Below are 20627 nucleotides of genomic sequence, written 5' to 3' on the forward strand. Positions count from 1 at the left end.
ACCGTTCCATGTGACTGTCCAAAGCTGGGTGGGTTGGGATTACCCGCCGTAGTGACGGAACTCGCTGTTCCCCACTGGACTCACCAACGGGTACTGGGAGACAGCCTGGGGTCGGGGAGAGAGAATTGGAAGGAGGTGGTAGACCTGGCAGGTTAGGGATGGACATGATCATGACTGAAGGAGTATATTGCAGAACAGAGTGAGGAAGTGTAGAACAGAAGCCTAAAACCCGACTTGTCATGCCCGACGAGGGCTTTCAATGTTCGGTCATTCACCTTGAACTTGCATTTCTAGAGCGCCTTTCAAAACCTCAGAATGTTTCCAAGCACTTAACAGCCAATGACGCAAGATGTAAATGTGAAGGCTTACTAGACTAACACCAGAAATCAGTGGGTTGTCGATGAGGAAAGGTTGGAGAAGCTGGGTTTGTATCCATTGGAGTTTAGAAGAGTGAGCGGCTATTTGATGGAAACTGATAAAATCCAGCGAGGTATTGACAGGGTGGGTGTGGAGAGGATGTTTCCTCTTGTGGGAGAATCTCGAACGAGGGGGGTCACTGTTTAAACACAAGGGGTGGTTCGTTTTATGACGGATGAGAATTGTTTTTCCCTGAAGAAGTGAGTCACTGGAACTCTGTCCCTCAAAGGGCAGTGGAAGCAGGGTCTTTGAATATTTTTAAGGATAGATTCTTGATTAACAAGGGGGTGGGGTGAAAGCATATCGGGAGTTGGCAGGAATGTGGGGAGTGAGGTTACAATCCGATCAGCCGTGAGTGACCTCCTCCTGGTTTGTATGTTTGTGTGTAAGTACTGTTGCACCCCCAACCTGCACACAGCACATTCCCTCAGGCAGTGTGGTAAGTGGATAATCTGTTAATTGGGGGATCTATTGACCAGAACGATCATTTAAAAGTAGGGCCTTGTGGTCTTTTCCACCCGTCCCGAGGGACAGATATGGCCGTGGTTTAACCTCACCTGAAGGATTGTACATCTGACTGTGTAGCAATCCCTCAGTGCTGCACTGACACGTCAGCCTGGCTCAGTCACTCAACAACCTCCATTAATTATTCAGCTTGGTATGTTCCTGTGCTCAGGCTGATGAGACACCCTCTTCTTGGGTGAAAGGTTTCACGGGTTTTGAAATATTCTCTCAGTTGCGCCATAAAAACATCTCTGCGTGGCATTTATTTTCCACCATCAGCAACCGCTGCCTGCGCCCGCCTGCAAAAGAGAAGGTCAAAGGCTTACGATATTTTGTTTTTAGACCTCAGACTGTCTACCTGTTGAAGCGTGGAGTCTTGCTCACGGCGACAGGGGTCACGTTAGCCTGCAAGTGAATTCAATGTGGTTGTTCTCCATCTGCTGCCCCCCCCCCCCCCCTCCCCTGTGGGTTCGTAAGCTGATGTGCCTCCTTGAGTAAGTGTTTTGTAATCTTGAAAATGACCCGCCTTAGCATCACAGAATAGCTACAGCACAGAAGGAGGCTATTTGGCCATCAGCTCTGCACTGGCCCTTTCAAAGAGCAGTCCAGTTCACCCCACCCCCTCCCTCTCTCTCTCCGAATTTCCGCAGTCTTTTTCTCCTTCATATATTTATCCAGTTTCCTTTTAGAGATGTCCTGATATGCAGACACACACACAATGATATACAGACAAGCAGCTAATGGACACAGAGAACAGGACATGACCAATAAGCAGGCAGGACACTCGGGGGTGGGATCTGACTATAAAAGACACGAGGCACTCACACTCCGCCTCTTTCCACTGATGAACATCTCGAGAGTCAGTCAAGGGTGTTGTTACAATCTCACACCTCCAGCACGTGGCTAAGAGATAGTCTGGTTCAGTCAGACTGAGTAACCACACTTAAATTAGCAGAGAGTCGAACTCACAGAGAACTGTGCTAACTGTGCTATTAGTTCAATAAACCTGATTGAACTAACTTCAAGGTCTGGAGTGTCTTTCTGATCTAAGCTGCATCCAGTTGCAGCCAGTGTTAGACCAGTGTACCCAACACGACAGGGGGTTGTAGGGAGTATTGACTATTTATCTGTCAGCGATCAGATCATTCCATTGTTGCGAGAGAAGGAGGTTTCTCTTCTGTGTTCCCCTCTGGTTCTTTCGTCAAACACATTTCAATCTGTGACCAAAGCAAACTGCTGAGGATGCTGGTGACGAATGTGATATAAAATAGTTACTTTAGAGATATTAGTTACTGTAATGTAGAGATAGGCCAGTCTCATCCTGGTGAGTTCACAGACAAAGGATTTCAGACCTCATGGCAAAGCAAGGAGGAGGTGTGTCCAGCAAAGGATGAGAAAAGGATGCTGGGTAATAGGGGCCAGAGGAAGGGATTGGAAGTGAGCCAATTAGAGTGTATGGATAGGTCAGGAGGGGTATAGGATGACCTATGGGAATCGTGTATGTGAAACTTGATGCCATTTGAATGTATCAGTACAGACTCCTTTGTTCTACAGACTCACTTGATTCCAGAGGTGTACGAAGCAAGATGTGCTTTGTACCGCTGTGAACTGAGTCAGGCTTGCAAGTCAAATAAAATAACTAATGCTGTACCTGCAAATTTTATTGAGGCCAGACTGACGGGTAAAGAAATTTGGGATTTGTCACTGGGAAGCTGAGATATAAACAGGAAATGCTGGAGGTGGTCAGAGCTGATTGTTGGCTCGTCGACACGAAACGCTGACTCCCGTTTCTCTCGCCGCAGACGCTGACTGATCTGAGCATTTCCAGCATTATTTGGTCAGGTGTCCCGAAGCAGCAACGGGTGTGAGAGCCAGCTGGGAGGAATGGGGCAGGGTGAAGGGGAGACTCGGAGAGGAGGTGGGATACCGAGTGCGACGGGGCAGAGCGCGTTAACAGCACCTCGGGTTTGTTTGGGAGCAGTAACTCCCAGGAGAGGATAGTGTAGGAGTGGGTAAATATCCTCGGGTTTGTTTGGGAGCAGTAACTCCCAGGAGAGGATAGTGTAGGAGTGGGTAAATATCTGGTTGTAAAATGTTAGTGATGTCGCTGACTGGTTACCTTTTTGCATTTGCATCAGTGAGAGAATTCAGCTTGCGTCTCTCACCCTGTGTTTTCCCTGTTGTTGATCCCTAATATTCCATTTTGTTTCAGAGTCAAATCACCCAACTTGACATTCCTGTCTTCAGAGCCATCCAACCAGAGGTAGGGTCCAGAGATGCCGGAAGGTCTGTTCCCCAACGATAGAGATGGCAGATCCCGTATCAAGGTCTAGGGAATGGCCGTTGACCAGAAGTGTTACCTTTATCGGGGCGACCTTAGGGGTGATGCAGTTTAGTTGCATCGTTTTGTCCTCTATGGGCTGATAGACCTGCAAGGTCCGGTCTTGTGGCTTCCGACCTGGGCAGCAGGCGTACTGCGGATCCCCCAGCCTTGTCTGGATCATGTCCTTTGGTCATATTTACAGCGACCTCGCAGCTGACCCCAGTCCTCCGGAGAGGCCTCCCTGGTACTTCCAGGGTTATCCGGCCGTCATTTGAGTTGCCTGAACGTCCTGGCTGAATGCTGAGCTGATGGCGGGTGGGGCTGGTGGGAACCTTGACTGGGAATGCTGCCTTTTCTGTCTGAGGGTGGTGGGAATGGGAATGAGCCACTCATTCGGAGAGCTGGCACACACGATGGGCCAAATGGCCCCATTCGACGTGACAATTCTGTGATCTCATTGCTCTTCCTGCACCCTCACCAACTCCTGTAACCTGTGGTTTTTTTGTATTTGTTCAGCTGACATTCTGCTGATTAATAGATTTTAGAAATAGAATCCATCTTCACCCCCCTCATCCCCCCTCCAACTAACTTATGTTCGGAAGATGGAGTCAATTGGAATGTCTCATTTAAGAATTTACAGCTACAACACCCGATTCTCGCCCTCGTTTCGAACATCTGTTTCTGATCACAATTGTTTTTATTCTTTAAAGTTAATTTGAATCTTGCCTCCAATGGGAGGAGAGAAAATGCTAGCATTTTGAATGCAGCTTGCGTTGAACTAGGGTCTGTCCGTGTCTTGATTCTGTGGGTGAGTGTGATGATGTCTGCTCCCTAGCAGAAACCCTCCCTGTGCGGGGAGCTCAGTATTTCGGTTCACCCAGATCCCCTGTGCTGTCCTGCCTACGGTGGGGTGTAACTGGTGCCAGTTGCGAGATGAACTCTGGGATCTCTTCCTCCGTTCCTGATGGGTTCAGCTCAATCCCACGTTGCCCAGTGCGAAACCAATTCTCCCAGTGGAGGAACCAACCGACCCGTTACCGGTTACCACGGTCATTTTGTCGTCAGTAATATCGGCAGACGGGCCACCATGGGTACCCAGTTTTCTTTTTGAAGTGCAGAGGTTTTATTATTGTCCAAAGCAAACTGAATAAAGCTTGGAGCGGATCCCTTTGCCATTTGGAAAGTGTGGATTTAGAAATTGTTGACAAGCGCTCCCAGATGCTGGGATGCTGGGCAGTGAACCTTGTTGCTGTTCCTTTACTGACTACTTTGATGTGGTATATTCCTCCTGGGCAAATGCTTTGCCTGTGCCATCATCACTGACTGGTTGTTACTGTTAGCCAGTCACTTACTAAGGGGCTTGTTTATTGGGGGCCGTTTTAGCTCAGTGGGCTAGACAGCTGATTTGTGATGCAGAGTGAGGTCAGCAGCGTGGGTTCAATCCCCGTACCGGCTGAGGTTATTCATGAAGGCCCCACCTTCTCAACCTTGTCCCTCGTCTGAGGTGTGGTGACCCTCGGGTTAAACCTCCACCAGTCAGCTCTCCCCCCTCAAAGGGGAAAGCAGCCTAAGGCCATCTGGGACTATGGCAACTTTACATTTCACTTGTGGGGCTTGTTTGAACAACACAAAATACCAGCTTCATGATTATCCTCGATGGTCAGGATTTAAAATTCACGCCCTCCATGGCCTCACCATGTCCTGGGCTCTGTACCTCCCTACTCCCAGATCTCGGCATCTCTCTGATTCTCTCCACTTGCACATCCTCGATTTTATTCTCTCCACTGTTAGCGGCCATGTCTTCAGCGGCTGGGGTCCAAAGTTCTGAAATTCCCTCTTTGAACCTCTCCGCCTCTCTCTCGCTCATCTCCGAATGTCGCTCGGTTCTCACCTCTGAGGCACGTTGGGATACTGTAATGTGTTGAAGGCGCTATCTAAATGCAAGCTGCTGTTTTCTCTAACTCTTTGAGCTGTGGCGATTTGATTGAAGTGATCTAATTCGGAAATGGCTCCTGACAGGGAAAGATACTTTTCCATTATTTTACTTGCCTACAATATGGAGAAGTAAGAGTCCAATCTATAGACAAGATATTTGCTTCCCCCCCTTTCAGTGTCCCTTTCTCCTCCGCCCAACGATTCACCTTCCCACAAATTAAAATAATCTCGATTTGACTTTTTAATAAAATCATTTTATGACCAACATGTTGTTTGCCAAAGAATAAAGTTCTGCAATTAAAATGCAGAACCCTGGAAAAACATCTGTGTTCAATCTCGGCGTTTATTTCAAATGTTTTATTTCCCCCCTCCGTCTGCTGAGTTAGAAGCTGTTTTATTGTGGGCTGTGTTTTTAACTCCCTTGATCCTAGAAATAGGCCAGTCTGTGAATTTACTCTCCAAACAGTAATCTTCTGAAAATGATAATCATTTGAATAAGGTGATTCAAAGACAACCTTTGCTAGCTGTCCGTCTTGTTTTCATCAATTAAAGACACATTGGTGGTGTTGAGTCTTGATGTGGGTGTATGTGGGTGTGCGGGGCGGGGGGGGGCTATTATAAACATGTACATTACATTACACCATATTACACACACATTACTGGCTGGACTGAACTCGCATCATTGGCTTGCAATCCAGAGCCAAACTTGACTTTGTTCAGTGCATTGCTGATCCTCACCCGAACATGACTGCCAACTCAAAGAACAAAGAACAAAGAAATGTACAGCACAGGAACAGGCCCTTCGGCCCTCCAAGCCCGTGCCGACCATACTGCCCGACTAAACTACAATCTTCTACACTTCCTGGGTCCGTATCCTTCTATTCCCATCCTATTCATATATTTGTCAAGATGCCCCTTAAATGTCCCTATCGTCCCTGCCTCCACTACCTCCTCCGGTAGTGAGTTCCAGGCACCCACTACCCTCTGCGTAAAAAACTTGCCTCGTACATCTACTCTAAACCTTGCCCCTCTCACCTTAAACCTATGCCCCCTAGTAATTGACCCCTCTACCCTGGGGAAAAGCCTCTGACTATCCACTCTGTCTATGCCCCTCATAATTTTGTATACCTCTATCAGGTCGCCCCTCAACCTCCTTCGTTCCAGTGAGAACAAACCGAGTTTATTCAATCGCTCCTCATAGCTTATGCCCTCCATACCAGGCAACATTCTGGTAAATCTCTTCTGCACCCTCTCTAAAGCCTCCACATCCTTCTGGTAGTGTGGCGACCAGAATTGAACACTATACTCCAAGTGTGGCCTAACTAAGGTTCTATACAGCTGCAACATGACTTGCCAATTCTTATACTCAATGCCCCGGCCAATGAAGGCAAGCATGCCGTATGCCTTCTTGACTACCTTCTCCACCTGTGTAGCCCCTTTCAGTGATCTGTGGACCTGTACTCCTAGATCTCTTTGACTTTCAATACTCCTGAGGGTTCTACCATTCACTGTATATTCCCTACCTGCATTAGCCCTTCCAAAATGCATTACCTCACATTTGTCCAGGTTAAACTCCATCTGCCATCTCTCCGCCCAAGTCTCCAGACAATCTAAATCCTGCTGTATCCTCAGACAGTCCTCATCGCTATCCGCAATTCCACCAACCTTTGTGTCGTCTGCAAACTTACTAATCAGACCAGTTACATTTTCCTCCAAATCATTTATATATACTACAAAGAGCAAAGGTCCCAGCACTGATCCCTGTGGAACACCACTGGTCACAGCCCTCCAATTAGAAAAGCATCCCTCCATTGCTACCCTCTGCCTTCTATGGCCTAGCCAGTTCTGTATCCACCTTGCCAGTTCACCCCTGATCCCGTGTGACTTCACCTTTTGTACTAGTCTACCATGAGGGACCTTGTCAAAGGCCTTACTGAAGTCCATATAGACAACATCTACTGCCCTACCTGCATCAATCATCTTAGTGACCTCCTCGAAAAACTCTATCAAGTTAGTGAGACACGACCTCCCCTTCACAAAACCGTGCTGCCTCTCACTAATACGTCCATTTGCTTCCAAATGGGAGTAGATCCTGTCTCGAAGAATTCTCTCCAGTAATTTCCCTACCACTGAAGTAAGGCTCACCGGCCTGTAGTTCCCGGGATTATCCCTGCCACCCTTCTTAAACAGAGGAACAACATTGGCTATTCTCCAGTCCTCCGGGACATCCCCTGAAGACAGCGAGGATCCAAAGATTTCTGTCAAGGCCTCAGCAATTTCCTCTCCAGCCTCCTTCAGTATTCTGGGGTAGATCCCATCCGGCCCTGGGGACTTATCTACCTTAATATTTTTTAAGACACCCAACACCTCGTCTTTTTGGATCACAATGTGACCCAGGCTATCTACACCCCCTTCTCCAGACTCAACATCTTTTTGAACAAACCTTTAATTGCATTTTTCAAAGTGTCTGCGCCTTTCAAAACCTCAAAACATTTTAAAGCGTTTTACAGCCTGTCACCTATTTGCGATGTCGGAAACGCAGCAGCCAATTTTTACACAGCAAGCTCCCACACAGAGTAATGGGATAACAACTTGGCGATCTCTTTTAAGTGATGTTGGTTGAGGAGAAGCCTCTGGCCCTTCTTTGAAATAGCGATATGGGATCGTTTGCGTCCTCGGTTTGATGCCATCAGAAGGAGGGCACCTCTGGCCGTGCAGCACTCCCTCAGTATTGCGCTGGAGCTGGAGCCTGATCAAGGAATAGACAATTTATATATGTCCAATTAACTCCGAGCACACTAACCCACAATTGGCTTGTATAAGAGTACAGGCTTTTGGACAAAGAAGAATTCAATGTCCTTTTTGTCAGGAGCACAGAAATAATATAAGAATCATGGAATCCCTACAGTGCAGAAGGAGGCCATTCGGCCCATTGAGTGTACACTGATCCTCCGAAAGAGCACCCCACCTAGAGCCACACCCCAACCCTATCCCTGTAAACCCTCATTGACCATGGCCAATCCACCCAACCTGCACATCTTTGCACTGTGGGAGGAAACCCACGCAGTCACGGGGAGGACGTGCAAACTCCACACAGACAGTGACCCAAGGCCGGAATTGAACCCGGGTCCCTGGTGCTGTGAGGCAGCAGTGGCTGGTTTGAATGGTGGAATCCGAATTGGAATCGGGCACTCCAAAGTTCTTATTGGGTGATATTAAATCTTCCTTTTTTTCCCCCTAACAGGAATTATCTGGCTGCAGATGGAGCAAGAGAGAGAAACGTACTGTGGCTCCCAATGTGGTAGCTTTTAGCCAGAGATTCAACCAGGTAGAATGTTAATTCACCAGAGACATTTAAATGTACAAACAATTTGGTCCATTTAATTTCCATTATTTTCCACTGCATCATCTAGCTGCCAGTGCGCAGGTCGAATATCCTGGCATTGTGTCCCCACTGGCCAAGGACTGTCACATCCCAGACCCTCTCCCACTTGATCAACCTCTCGGACTGTAACTGGTGAAATGAATCCAGATTTTGGCAGGCGAGAAGCCACAGAACCGGAAACTTGTGTCCAGCTACCTGATCGTGAAACTGTGGGGGAGGGAGCGTTGTAATGTTTTTAATCCAATAATTTCAATGAAAAAAAATTAAACGCTTGTAACATTCTCCCGCTTAAAAGCTCGTCGATGTCCAACAAAGACTCGGAGTGTGATTAAGAAACGAAGGACTGGCGCAAAATAAATTAATACTTCACTTTTTTTTGCAGATCAGTTTCTGGGTCATCCGAGAGATTGTCACCAAACAGAATCTTAAAATACGCGTCAAAGTCCTCGGGCATTTTATCAAAATTGCAAAAGTGAGTCTCTCTTTCCAATAGATGTAGGTCTCAAGAGAGACTTTGATCATTGTTACAGCAGGCTGTTTAGGGGCTGTTTAGCACAGGGCTAAAGAGCTGGCTTTGAAAGCAGACCAAGGCAGGCCAGCAGCACGGTTCAATTCCCGTACCAGCCTCCCCGAACAGGCGCCGGAATGTGGCGACTAGGGGCTTTTCACAGTAACTTCATTTGAAGCCTACTTGTGACAATAAGTGATTTTCATTTCATTTTCAGCTGAGAATTTGCTGTGTATGTGCAATGATGAGAGAGTGTTACAGATTGTGGTAATACCAGGTATTGCGGTACCAGAGAGAGCAATAACCATTGGCTAGACCGCGGGGTCTACCATTGGGCAATGTACATAGCCCCGCCCTGAGAGGTGGTGTATAAGAACCAATGCCGTCCCAGCAGCCCTCACTTCTGTAACTTCGCTGCTGGGTACAGTTCTATCTGATTAAAGCTGAATCGCTATGACTCCACGTGGACTCAAGAGTATTGATTGCGTATCACAGATAAACCTACTTTAGAAAAGCTTTTGGCAGCAAAAACCCTTGCATAAGAGAACAAATAACATGTTATTTCACTGAGTGTGTAACCCTTGAGGTCAGGAAAAAGCCCAAGTGTCGGTTTCTGTTCCAGAAGCTTCAGGATCTCCAGAATCTTCATGGATTAATGGCAGTGATTTCAGCTTTACAGAGCGCACAAGTGTTCAGGTTGTCACAAACATGGGCGGTAAGTGAAGGTCCCCATTTCAGCTGCATTTGAATTATCGTCTGTATCGAACTTTGTGCTAGACGGAGAGAGCCAGCGTCTGGGATAATCGGTCTTTGCACGTGGACTGTTATGGATGAGGTTATTTTTCAAAGCTAGATTTGGACAAGTGATGGGATCACGGTGGTTTGAATGTTTGTGTTGATGTTTAATTGATGGGATGATCAAAAGGGATGGAACGGGTAAAATGGGGATGTTCCAGTTGGGTGATCTTGATTTCAGCAGTAAGGATGTGGTTACGTTAATTCAGTTGGGACCCTCCTTACTGAAGATTATATTTGTGTTTTCAGAATCTCCAAGGCCACTAGTTTAATGTTTTTGAAATTTGTGCGGCTTTTCCCAGATTGCTCCGCGCTGTGAAGTTATTTTTCCAATCTAAATCTCTTTTTTTTTTGTGTGGAATTTTATCAACTTTAGCCAAAGGAACACAGTGTGGGTCTCAATAACCTCCACAGCATCAGAAAGCAATACTAAAGACTCAACTTCGCTCCTCTCTTGGCTTCTTGACCATTCGGCAAAAACTGCAGAGTTGTGGGATTAGTTTAAGATTGATACAGGGTGATTGGGAGAGAGTGGGGCAGTGGATTAGTTTAGAGATTGATGCAGGGAATGGGGAGAGGAGTGGGGCAGTGGGATTAATTTAGGGATTGATACAGGGCAATGGGGAGAGAGTGGGGCAGTGGGATTAATTTAGGGATTGATACAGGGTGAATGGGAGAGAGTGGGGCAGTGGGATTAGTTTCGGAATTGATACAGGGCAGTGGGATTAGTTTAGGGATTGATACAGGGCAGTGGGGAGAGAGCAGGGCAGTGGGATTAGTTTGGGGATTGATACGGGGCAGTGGGATTAGTTTAGGGATTGATACGGGGCAGTGGGATTAGTTTAGGGATTGATACAGGACAGTGGAATTAGATTAGGGATTGATACAGGACAGTGGAATTAGTTTAGGGATTGATACAGGGCAGTGGGGAGAGTGTGGGAAGTGGGATGGGTTTAGGGATTGATACAGGGCAATGGGGAGAGTGTGGAGCAGTGGGATGGGTTTAGGGATTGATACAGGGCAATGGGGAGAATGTGGGGCAGTGGGATTAGTTTAGGGATTGATACAAGGCAGTGGGTAGAGTGTGGGAAGTGGGATGGGTTTAGGGATTGATACAGGGCAATGGGGAGAATGTGGGGCAGTGGGATTAGTTTAGGGATTGATACAGGGCAGTGGGGAGCGAGTGGGGCAGTGGGATTAGTTTGGCATTGATACAGGGCAGTGGGATTAGTTTAGGAATTGATGCAGGGCAGTGGGGAGAGTGTGAGGCAGTTGGATTAGTTTAGGGATTGATACAGGACAGTGCGGTGAGTGTGGGGCAGCGGGATGGGTTTAGATCGATTTAGGAAAATACTTTATCAGAGCTGACACAAGCAATAAGTGCAATGGGCTCTTGCTATACTATGGTTCCTGTGGTATTATCAGGTATTACAGTCCGGGAGGCTGAAGACCATTGGTTAAACCTAGGAGTTTACCATTGGCTGTTTGGTATGTAGCCCCGCCCTGACAGGTGGGGTATAAGAACCGGTGCCGTCCCAGCAGCCCTCATTTTCTGTACTGAAGCTGCTGGGGAACAGTTCTAGTCTATTAAAGCCTTCAGTTATGTTACTACCTCGTCTTTGATTGTAATTGATCGTGCATCAATTTAATAGACTACACTTAAGCTGAAAGGACGGATCTCCGAATCAAGCCGGAGTGTCTACATCTCAGTCCCCACGCGGAGAACTCGGCGGCGATATTTAAGCACTGGCTTGCGTGCTTTAAAGGCTACCTTGAGATGGCCGGAGGCACCCCCTCAGGGGAACAGAAACTGCATCTCCTGCACTCCAGGGTCAGCCTTGGGATCTACACCCTCATCGAGGAGGCGGAGGACTATGATGCTGCGATCGAACTGCTGAAAGGACATTATATCCGCCCTGTAAATCAGGTCTACGGACGTCACCTGCTTGCAACTAGACAGCAAAGCCCCGGGGAATCGTTGGAGGACTTCTACCGTGCGCTACTGGTGCTGGGCAGAAACTGTGGCTGCCCGCAAGTTTCGGGGAGCGAGCACACGGAACATTTAATCCGGGATGTCTTTGTAGCAGGAATGAGCTCCTCAGAGATCCACCAAAGACTCTTGGAAAAGGACACCCTGGGACTGAGAGAGGCACGGGCCCTGGCAGGGTCCATGGATGTTGCCTCCAGAAACGCGCAGTCCTATGTGCCCGACCGCACGGCAGCCCCCTGGGCTGCGTGACATCCCGCAGCGGCAGCCCCACAGACCTCCCCCCCCCCCCCCCCCCCCAGTCCCTACAGGCCTGCGCCGTAAGACGGCCCGCTAACTCCGTTGGGCCCCACTGTTTCTTCTGCGGGCAGGCGAATCATCCCCACCCGCGCTGCCCGGCCCGCACCGCCACCTGCAAAGGGTACGGCAAGAAGGGCCACTTTGTGGGGGTCTGCCAGGCCCGCGCCATGCCCGTGGTCTCCAGCGACTCCGGACCGCCGCGGCAGCCCTCCCTTCGGGCCCCAGGTGGCCAGCACTCACCGCCACCCCCCTATCCTAGGACCACATGCGACCCACGGGCGCGGCCATCTTGCCCCCCCGGACACCACGCTGAACGGATGGGCGCCGCCATTTTGTCCATCTCCGACCACCATGTGCGACCCATGGGAGACGCCATCTTGGATGGGGCCCCAAGCCCCCAGCTCGGCCGACTACACTCTGCCTGATCAAAACCCGCAACTACTTCATCTGGCCTCGGTGACTCTGGACCAAAATCGATCTCGGACACTCGCAACAGCAACAACGACGGTCTTCATCATCAGCCACGAGACGTCTTGCCTGATCGACTCCGGGAGCACGGAACGTTTTATACACCCCGGCATGGTAAGGCGCTGTTCACTTGTTACCCACCCTGTAAACCGGAGAATCTCCCTGGCCTCCGGGTCACACTCAGTGGAGATAAAGGGGTTCTGCCTAGCGAACCTCACTGTCCAAGGCAGGAAATTCAACAAGTTCCGCCTTTATGTCCTGCCGCACCTCTGCGCGGCTATACTCCTGGGGTTGGACTTCCAATGTAACTCGCAAAGCCTGACCTTCAAATTCGGCGGCTCTATACCCCCCTTACTGTCTGCGGCCTCGCGACCCTTAAGGTCGACCTGCCTTCCCTGTTTGCGAACCTCACCCCGGATTGCAAACCCGTTGCCACCAGGAGCAGGCGGTGCAGTGCCCAGGACCGGACCTTCATCAGGTCAGAGGTCCAAAGGCTACTGAGGGAAGGGGTCGTTGAAGCTAGCAACAGTCCCTGGAGAGCTCAAGTAATGGTGGTAAAGACAGGGGAGAAACATAGGATGGTCATTGATTACAGTCAGACCATCAACAGGTTTACGCAGCTGGACGCGTACCCTCTTCCCAGCATATCCGACCTGGTAAACAGGATCGCGCAATACAAGGTCTTCTCCACAGTGGATCTCAAGTCCGCCTACCATCAGCTACCCCTCCGTACTAGTGACCGCAAATACACTGCCTTCGAAGCAGATGGGCGGCTCTAGCAATTTTTTAAGGGTTCCTTTTGGTGTCACCAATGGGGTCTCGGTCTTCCAGCGAGAGATGGACCGAATGGTTGACCGGTACGGCTTACGCGCAACGTTCCCGTATCTCGAACATGTCATCATCTGCGGCCATGACCAGCAGGACCATGACACCAACCTCCGAAAATTCCTCCAGACCGCTAAAATCCTTAACCTAACATACAATAAGGATAAATGAGTATTTAGCACCGACCGCCTAGCCATCCTCGGCTACGTAGTGCGAAATGGAGTTATAGGCCCCGACCCTGAACGCATGCGCCCCCTTATGGAGTTCCCCCTTCCTCACTGCCCCAAGGCCCTGAAGCGCTGCCTCGGGTTTGCCAGTTATTACGCCCAGTGGGTCCCCAACTACGCAGACAAAGCCCGACCCCTAATCCAGTCCACAACCTTCCCCCTCTCGACGGAGGCCCGCCAGGCCTTCAGCCGCATCAAAGCAGACATTGCAAAGGCCACGATGCTCGCCATCGACGAGTCCCTCCCCTTCCAGGTCGAGAGCGATGCGTCCGACGTAGCTCTGGCGGCCACCCTCAACCAAGCGGGCAGACCCATGGCCTTCTTCTCCCGAACCCTCCATGCTTCCGAAATTCGCCATTCCTCGGTCGAAAAAGAGGCACAAGCCATAGTATAAGCTGGGCGACATTGGAGGCATTACCTGGCCGGCAGGAGATTCACTCTCCTCACTGACCAACGGTCGGTTGCTTTCATGTTCGATAATGCACAGCGGGGCAAGATAAAAAAACGACACGATCTTGCGGTGGAGGATAGAACTCTCCATCTACAACTACGAGATCTTGTACCGTCCTGGGAAGCTAAACGAGCCTCCTGATGCCCTGTCCCGCGGCACATGTGCCACCGCACAAGTGGACCGCCTCCGAGTCCTCCACGAGGACCTCTGCCACCCGGGGGGGTCACTCGTTTTTTCCACTTCATTCAGACCCGCAACCTGCCCTACTCCATCGAGGAGGTCAGGACAGTCACCAGGGACTGCCAAATCTGCGCGGAGTGCAAACCGCACTTCTACCGGCCAGAGAGGGCGCACCTGATAAAGGCTTTAATCCCGTCCCTTTGAACGCCTCAGCATGGACTTCAAAGGCCCCCTCCCCTCCACCGACCGCAACACGTACTTCCTGAACGTGATTGAGTACTCCCGGTTCCCATTCGCCATCCCCTGCCCAGACATGACCGCAACCACCGTCATCAAGGCCCTCCAGGGTATCTTTGCACTGTTCGGTTTCCCCGCTTACATACACAGCGATAGGGGGTCCTGCTTTATGAGCGATGAACTGCGTCAATTCCTGCTCAACAGGGGCATTGCCTCGAGCAGGACAACCAATTACAACCCGCGGGGAAATGGTCAGGTATAGAGGGAGAACGGAACGGTCTGGAAGACAGTTCTACTGGCCCTACGGTCCAGGAACCTCCCAGTTTCCCGCTGGCAAGAAGTCCTCCCGGAGGCCATCCACGCCATCCGGTCTCTGCTCTGTACAACTACCAATCAGACACCTCATGAACATCTCCTTGTCTTCCCCAGGAAGTCTTCCCCCGGGACCTCGCTCCCAACCTGGCTAGCAACACCCGGACCCATCCTGCTTCGGAAGCACGCGCGGGCGCACAAGTCGGACCCGTTGGTCAAGAGGGTCCACCTGCTGCACGCTAACCCCCAGTACGCCTACGTGGCGTTCCCTGACGGCTGGCAAGATACAGTCTCCCTTCGGGACCTGGTGCCCGCCGGGATCCCACGCGCACCCGAACCATTACCCCCCCCCCTTCCACAGCCCCTCACAGGAGGGTCAGTCCTCCCGCCGCTCCTGCCTAGGCCCTCCCACCCACCGAAGCCCCCTACAGGCGCCCCTCTCTCGGGTCAACCGTTTGCCCCACTAGCGCCGCCTAGGGGGTGACGAAACTGCCATGGAGGCCGAAGCCACGCTCCCGGAGTCGCAGGCACCCAGACCCCCACCAGAATCACCACCGAAGCCCAGACGACCCAGGAGGACGACCAGGCCACCCGATCGACTGATTGCTTCACTGTAACTTTAACTGTAAATGAACACTGCATGTAAATATTCTCGACAACTCTGTAAGGAGGTATCACGGTAGCTCCATATCTGATCATACCATGTTAGATGAGATTGTTACCTCTGGCCACCAACCCCGCCGGACTCTCTTTTTAACGGGGTGAATGTGGTATTATCAGGTATTACAGTCCGAGAGGCTGAAGACCATTGGTTAAATCTAGGAGTTTACCATTGGCTGTTTGGTACGTAGCCCCGCCCTGACAGGCTGGGTATAAGAACCGGTGCCGTCCCAGCAGCCCTCATTTTCTGTACAGAAGCTGCTGGTGAGCAGTTCTAGTCGATTAAAGCCTTCAGTTATGATACTACTCGTCTTTGATAGTAATTGATCGTGCATCAGTTCCCACGATCCAAATGCTGCTACTGTTGACACAAGAGGTGACACATGTTGTGATTAAAGTTTTGTTGTTTAATTGTAGCTGCTGAGTAGGAAAGACAAGGTTGTGTTTGAAAAGCTGGAAACCTTGACGTCCAAGGACTATAACTACAAACAGCTCCGAGATTACATCAACTGCTTGAAAGCAACACCTTGCATTCCGTATTTGGGTGAGTTTAATCTCCTCCAATCATTTCACGTTTGAATCTTGCTGTATATCTTCCACTTTCTGAGTGCCTGTCACTGATTGGACTCCCTTAACTGGTTTGATTCCTATCGATGGTTTTCCTCCCTGAACCTTTTTAACCTTGTCCTGGTGGGTGCTGGAGCAGAACGCTATCCCGAGTGCTGCGTTTCCACTCGTCACGGTTAATTTTAGTCTCCTTATTTGAAAAAAGGTTATAATTGCATTCAAAACAATTCAGAGAAGTTTCACTCAACTCATTCCTGGAATGAGCAGCTTATCCCATGAGGAAATGTAGGACAGGTTGGGCCGATACCCCATTGGAGTTTAGAAGAACGAGAGGTGATCTTACTGAGACACCAGATCTCCTGAGGGGATTTGACAGGGTGGATGCTGGGAGGATGTTTCCACCTGTGGGGGGTCTCGGACCAGGGATACCGATTTAAGGAATATGATAATCTTTATTGTCACAAGTAGGCTTACATTAACACTGCAATAAAGTTACTGTGAAAAGCCCCTAGTCGCCACACTCCGGCGCCTGTTCGGGTACACTGAGGGAGAATTCAGAATGTCCAAATTACCTAACCACATCTTTCGGGACTTGCGGATGCAAACCGGAGCACCCGGAGGAAACCCACGCAGACACATGGAGAACACACAGACAGTGACCCAAGCCGGGAATCGAACCTGGGACCCTGGTGCTGTGAAGCAACAGTGCTAACCACCGTGCTATCGTGCTGCCCATGGATGGAGATTTTTTTCCCTGAGGGTCGTTAATCTGTGGAATCCTCTTCCCGGAAAGCAGTGGAGGCTGTGGGTCGTTTGAATTCATTCAAGGCCGAGTTAGACAGAGCAGGGCTCCTCTTGCTCCTGGATTCTGTGTTCCTAAACCAACTATAAAGCAAAGGTCAGGTCATGGTGGAGGGTCTCTCTCTAGCCTTGAGCGATAATAGTGTTAATCCTGGCTGGTCAGGATTAACACTGCGTGTTGGAAATTTTAATGTAACTGCCTCTTCCGAAGGAGAGCGATTGTGCGAGTAACTCAACTTCTGAATAAATTGCTGCATTGCCTCTCGGAGGTGGCTGTCGTCCATTTCTCGAATTGTGCCCTTCTCTCCTGTAATGGCATTAATCTGTCTGTAACCCTGAAGGCTTCTGCAGGGTGGGTTTACGGGGCGAATCTCGTTAACAGTGAGCGAGTGATATGTATTGCCGGCAGATAGTAGACAGCTTTGAGAATGTGGACTGACAGAATACTGGTTCGCAGTTTTACTCTGCAAATTGAGCTCCATCGAAACTTTTGCTGCACATATGTGTTGCGTAATGTTCCTGATGTCTTAAAACCTTTAATGGTTCACCGAGGTGACCAGCTTTGAAACCCCTCGCAGGAGGTTCCTATTAACTAATAATTAACCTACAATGTTGGATGTGGGTTTATTGTTTCCACTATGTAATGTTGGCCACATGCTTTGACTTGCATTTGAAAACCATGGAAAAATGATAGGAACAAGATGAGCAACCAGCCCCCCCCCCCCCCCCCTTTCCCAAACAACGTGTTCTCACCTTCACCTCAATCCCAATTGTCTTGAATTGTATATTCCAGACACTGATGCAATCAATTACAGGAGAAATCCGTCAACATTGAAAGAGGGGCGCATGTTGGCACCGTGGCTTGGCACCGTGTGTGAAGGAAGATTGAGGCTTTTCCGCTGAGGAGGGCATCATTTAACAATTGCTTGCAAACAGCAAGAACTGCTGAAAGGAATTTGGCTGATGGTCAATGTTGAATGTGAAGCTGTAACCGTGGCAACCGGTTCCTGTGCCATTTCACATCACCCCCCCCACCCCCACCCCAACTCCCCTTTCTCTAATTTATTTCTCATTGTTCTGAGCTTGACAGAAAACTCCACTCACCAGAGAATGTGTTGCAGCAACCGCCTGAGCAGTAACTGAATGGTTCGAGAGTCAGATACATACTTCAGCCCCTCGAGTCAGCACCGACAGAACTACACTCAATCTGCACTCATTCCATTTCCCACCACTTCGTCCATAGCCTCGAATGCTGGGACATTTCAATGCTCAGCCACATAATCAAAGACCCCTCCCACCCGGCCTACTCACTCTTCCAACCTCTTCCATCGGGCAGGAGATACAGAAGTCTGAGAACACGCACCAACAGACTCAAAAACAGCTTCTTCCTCACTGTCACCAGACTCCTAAATGACCCTCTTATGGACTGACCTCATTAACACTACACCCTGTATGCTTCATCCGATGCCAGTGCTTATGTAGTTACATTGGATATGTTGTGTTGCCCTATTATGTATTTTCTTTTATTCCTTTTTCTTCCCATGTACTTAATGATCTATTTGAGCTGCTCGCAGAAAAATACTTTTCACTGTACCTCGGTACACGTGACAATAAACATATCCAATCCAATACTTTTTAAAGGTTGTGAGGTTTCCCGCCTCTACTCCCCTTCCAGGCCTTGCATTCCAGACCCCCATCACCCTGGGTGGGGGGGTGGGGGGGGGGGATATTTCCTCAAATCCCAAACCTCCTGCCCCTCACCTTATAATTATGCCCCCCACATTATTGACCCTTCAACTAAGGGAAACTGCTGCTTCCTATCCACCTTGTCCATCCCCCTCACAATCTTACACACCTCAATCAGGTCCCCCCTCAGCCTGCTCTGCTCCAAAGAAAACAACCTGAGCCTATCCAGCCTCTCTTCATAGCTCACATGCTCCATCCCAGGCAGCACCCTGGTGAATCTCCTCTGCACCATCTCCAGTCCAATCACATCCTTCCTATAGTGAGGTGACCAGAACTGCAACAGTACTCCAGCTGTGACCTAACCAAAGGTTTGTACAGCCCCAACATAACCTCCCCACTCTTATAATCAATACCACAACTGATAAAGGCAAATGTCCCATATGACTTCTTAACTACCCTATTAACCTGTTCTGCCACCTTCAGGGATCTGCGGACACAAGCCCCAAGATCCCTCTGAGCTTCCTAGTGTCCTGTCATTCATTTGAGTACTCTCTCATCTTGTTCCTCCTTCCAAAGTGCATCACCTCACTTTTCAGCGTTAAATTCCATCTGCCCACCTGACCAACCTGTCTATATATTTCTAGTACTTAAGACCTTCGTCCTCAATATTAACCACCCTGCTAATCTTCGTGTCATCCGCAAACTTATTTATCATCCCCCACCCATTCATATAGTTTATAGATACCATGAACAATAAGGGACCTCGCTCTGATCCCTGTGGTATGCCACTGTACACCAGCCCCCAGTCACACAAACAGCCTTCTACCACCATCCTCAATCAATAAACCAGTTTTGGACCCAACTTGCCAAGTTTCCCTGGGTCCCATGTACCTTCTTTGTCAGTCTCCCATGTGGCACCTTGTCAAAGGCTTTGCTGAAATCCATATGAACTGCATCAACTGCACTGCCCTCATCTACACACCCAATCACCACCTCGCAAAATTCAATCCAATTCATTAGGTATGACAAAGCCATGCTGACCGTTCCTGATCAAGCCTTGTCTCTCCAGGTGGAGATTAATTCTCTCCTTCTGAATTTTCTCCAGTAGTTTCCCTACCACCAATGTGAGACCCCTGGTCACCTTTCTTCAAAAGTGGAACCACATTCGCCGCCCTCCAGCCCTCTGGCACCTCCCCTGTGGCCAGAGAGGAATTAAAAATCTGGATCCGAGCTCCTGTACGTTTCTCCCTTGCCTCGCACAGCAGCCTGAGCTGCAAGTCACCCGGACCTGGGGGCTTCTCTCTCCGCCCACCCCCACCCCACCATTTTTGGAAGAGACTCGCCGGGTGTGACCGACTCACGATGGAAAATGCCGCGCTGAGATTATCCAATCTCGATTGGTTTTGATCGACGCCAACATTCTGGAGTATATTCCAACAGTGTTTTATTTGTCCAAATATTTACAGTGTTTTTTAAATCATTTTGAAGTGTAAACTTACATAAACTACAGACTAATATTTAGGACAAGAAGGTATACAGTTTAATATGTTAGTTTTCTAGTAACTAGCTGGGTAACGTCTCCTGTGAAAGGATTTAGCAGATTATAGGATTCGACTGTATCCGAACAATGAGCAGTAATTGGACAATGTATCCCCCCCCTCTCACTGACTCCCCCCCCCCTCTCACTGTCCCCCCCCCCTCTCACTGTCCCCCCCCTCTCTCACTGACTCCCCCCCCCTCTCACTGTCCCCCCCCCCCTCTCACTGACTCCCCTCCCTCTCACTGACTCCCCCCCCTCTCACTGACTCCCCCCCCCCCTCACTGACTCCCCCCCCCTCTCACTGTCCCCCCCCTCTCACTGACTCCCCCCCCTCTCACTGACTCCCCCCCCCCTCTCACTGACTCCCCCCCCCTCTCACTGACTCCCCCCCCTCTCACTGACTCCCCCCCCCTCTCACTGTCCCCCCCCCTCTCACTGACTCCCCCCCCTCACTGTCCCCCCTCCCCTCTCATTGACTCTCCCCCCACCCCCCCTCTCACTGACTCCCCCCCCTCTCAC

At 49.8% G+C, this 20627-nt stretch overlaps 1 protein-coding gene across 1 annotated transcript in view; it reads left to right on the forward strand.

Annotated features, from left to right (window-relative positions):
• The window catches only part of ppan (peter pan homolog), a 122402-nt gene that overhangs the window by 4070 nt on the left and 97705 nt on the right, over positions 1-20627 (forward strand). The window contains 5 exon segments of the mRNA XM_072490976.1: positions 3134-3184; positions 8424-8507; positions 8947-9036; positions 9695-9787; positions 15932-16058. Coding sequence (XP_072347077.1) covers positions 3134-3184; positions 8424-8507; positions 8947-9036; positions 9695-9787; positions 15932-16058 — 445 coding nt within the window.

This window comes from Scyliorhinus torazame, chromosome 27, assembly GCF_047496885.1.
Source record: "Scyliorhinus torazame isolate Kashiwa2021f chromosome 27, sScyTor2.1, whole genome shotgun sequence".
NCBI lineage: Eukaryota > Metazoa > Chordata > Chondrichthyes > Carcharhiniformes > Scyliorhinidae > Scyliorhinus > Scyliorhinus torazame.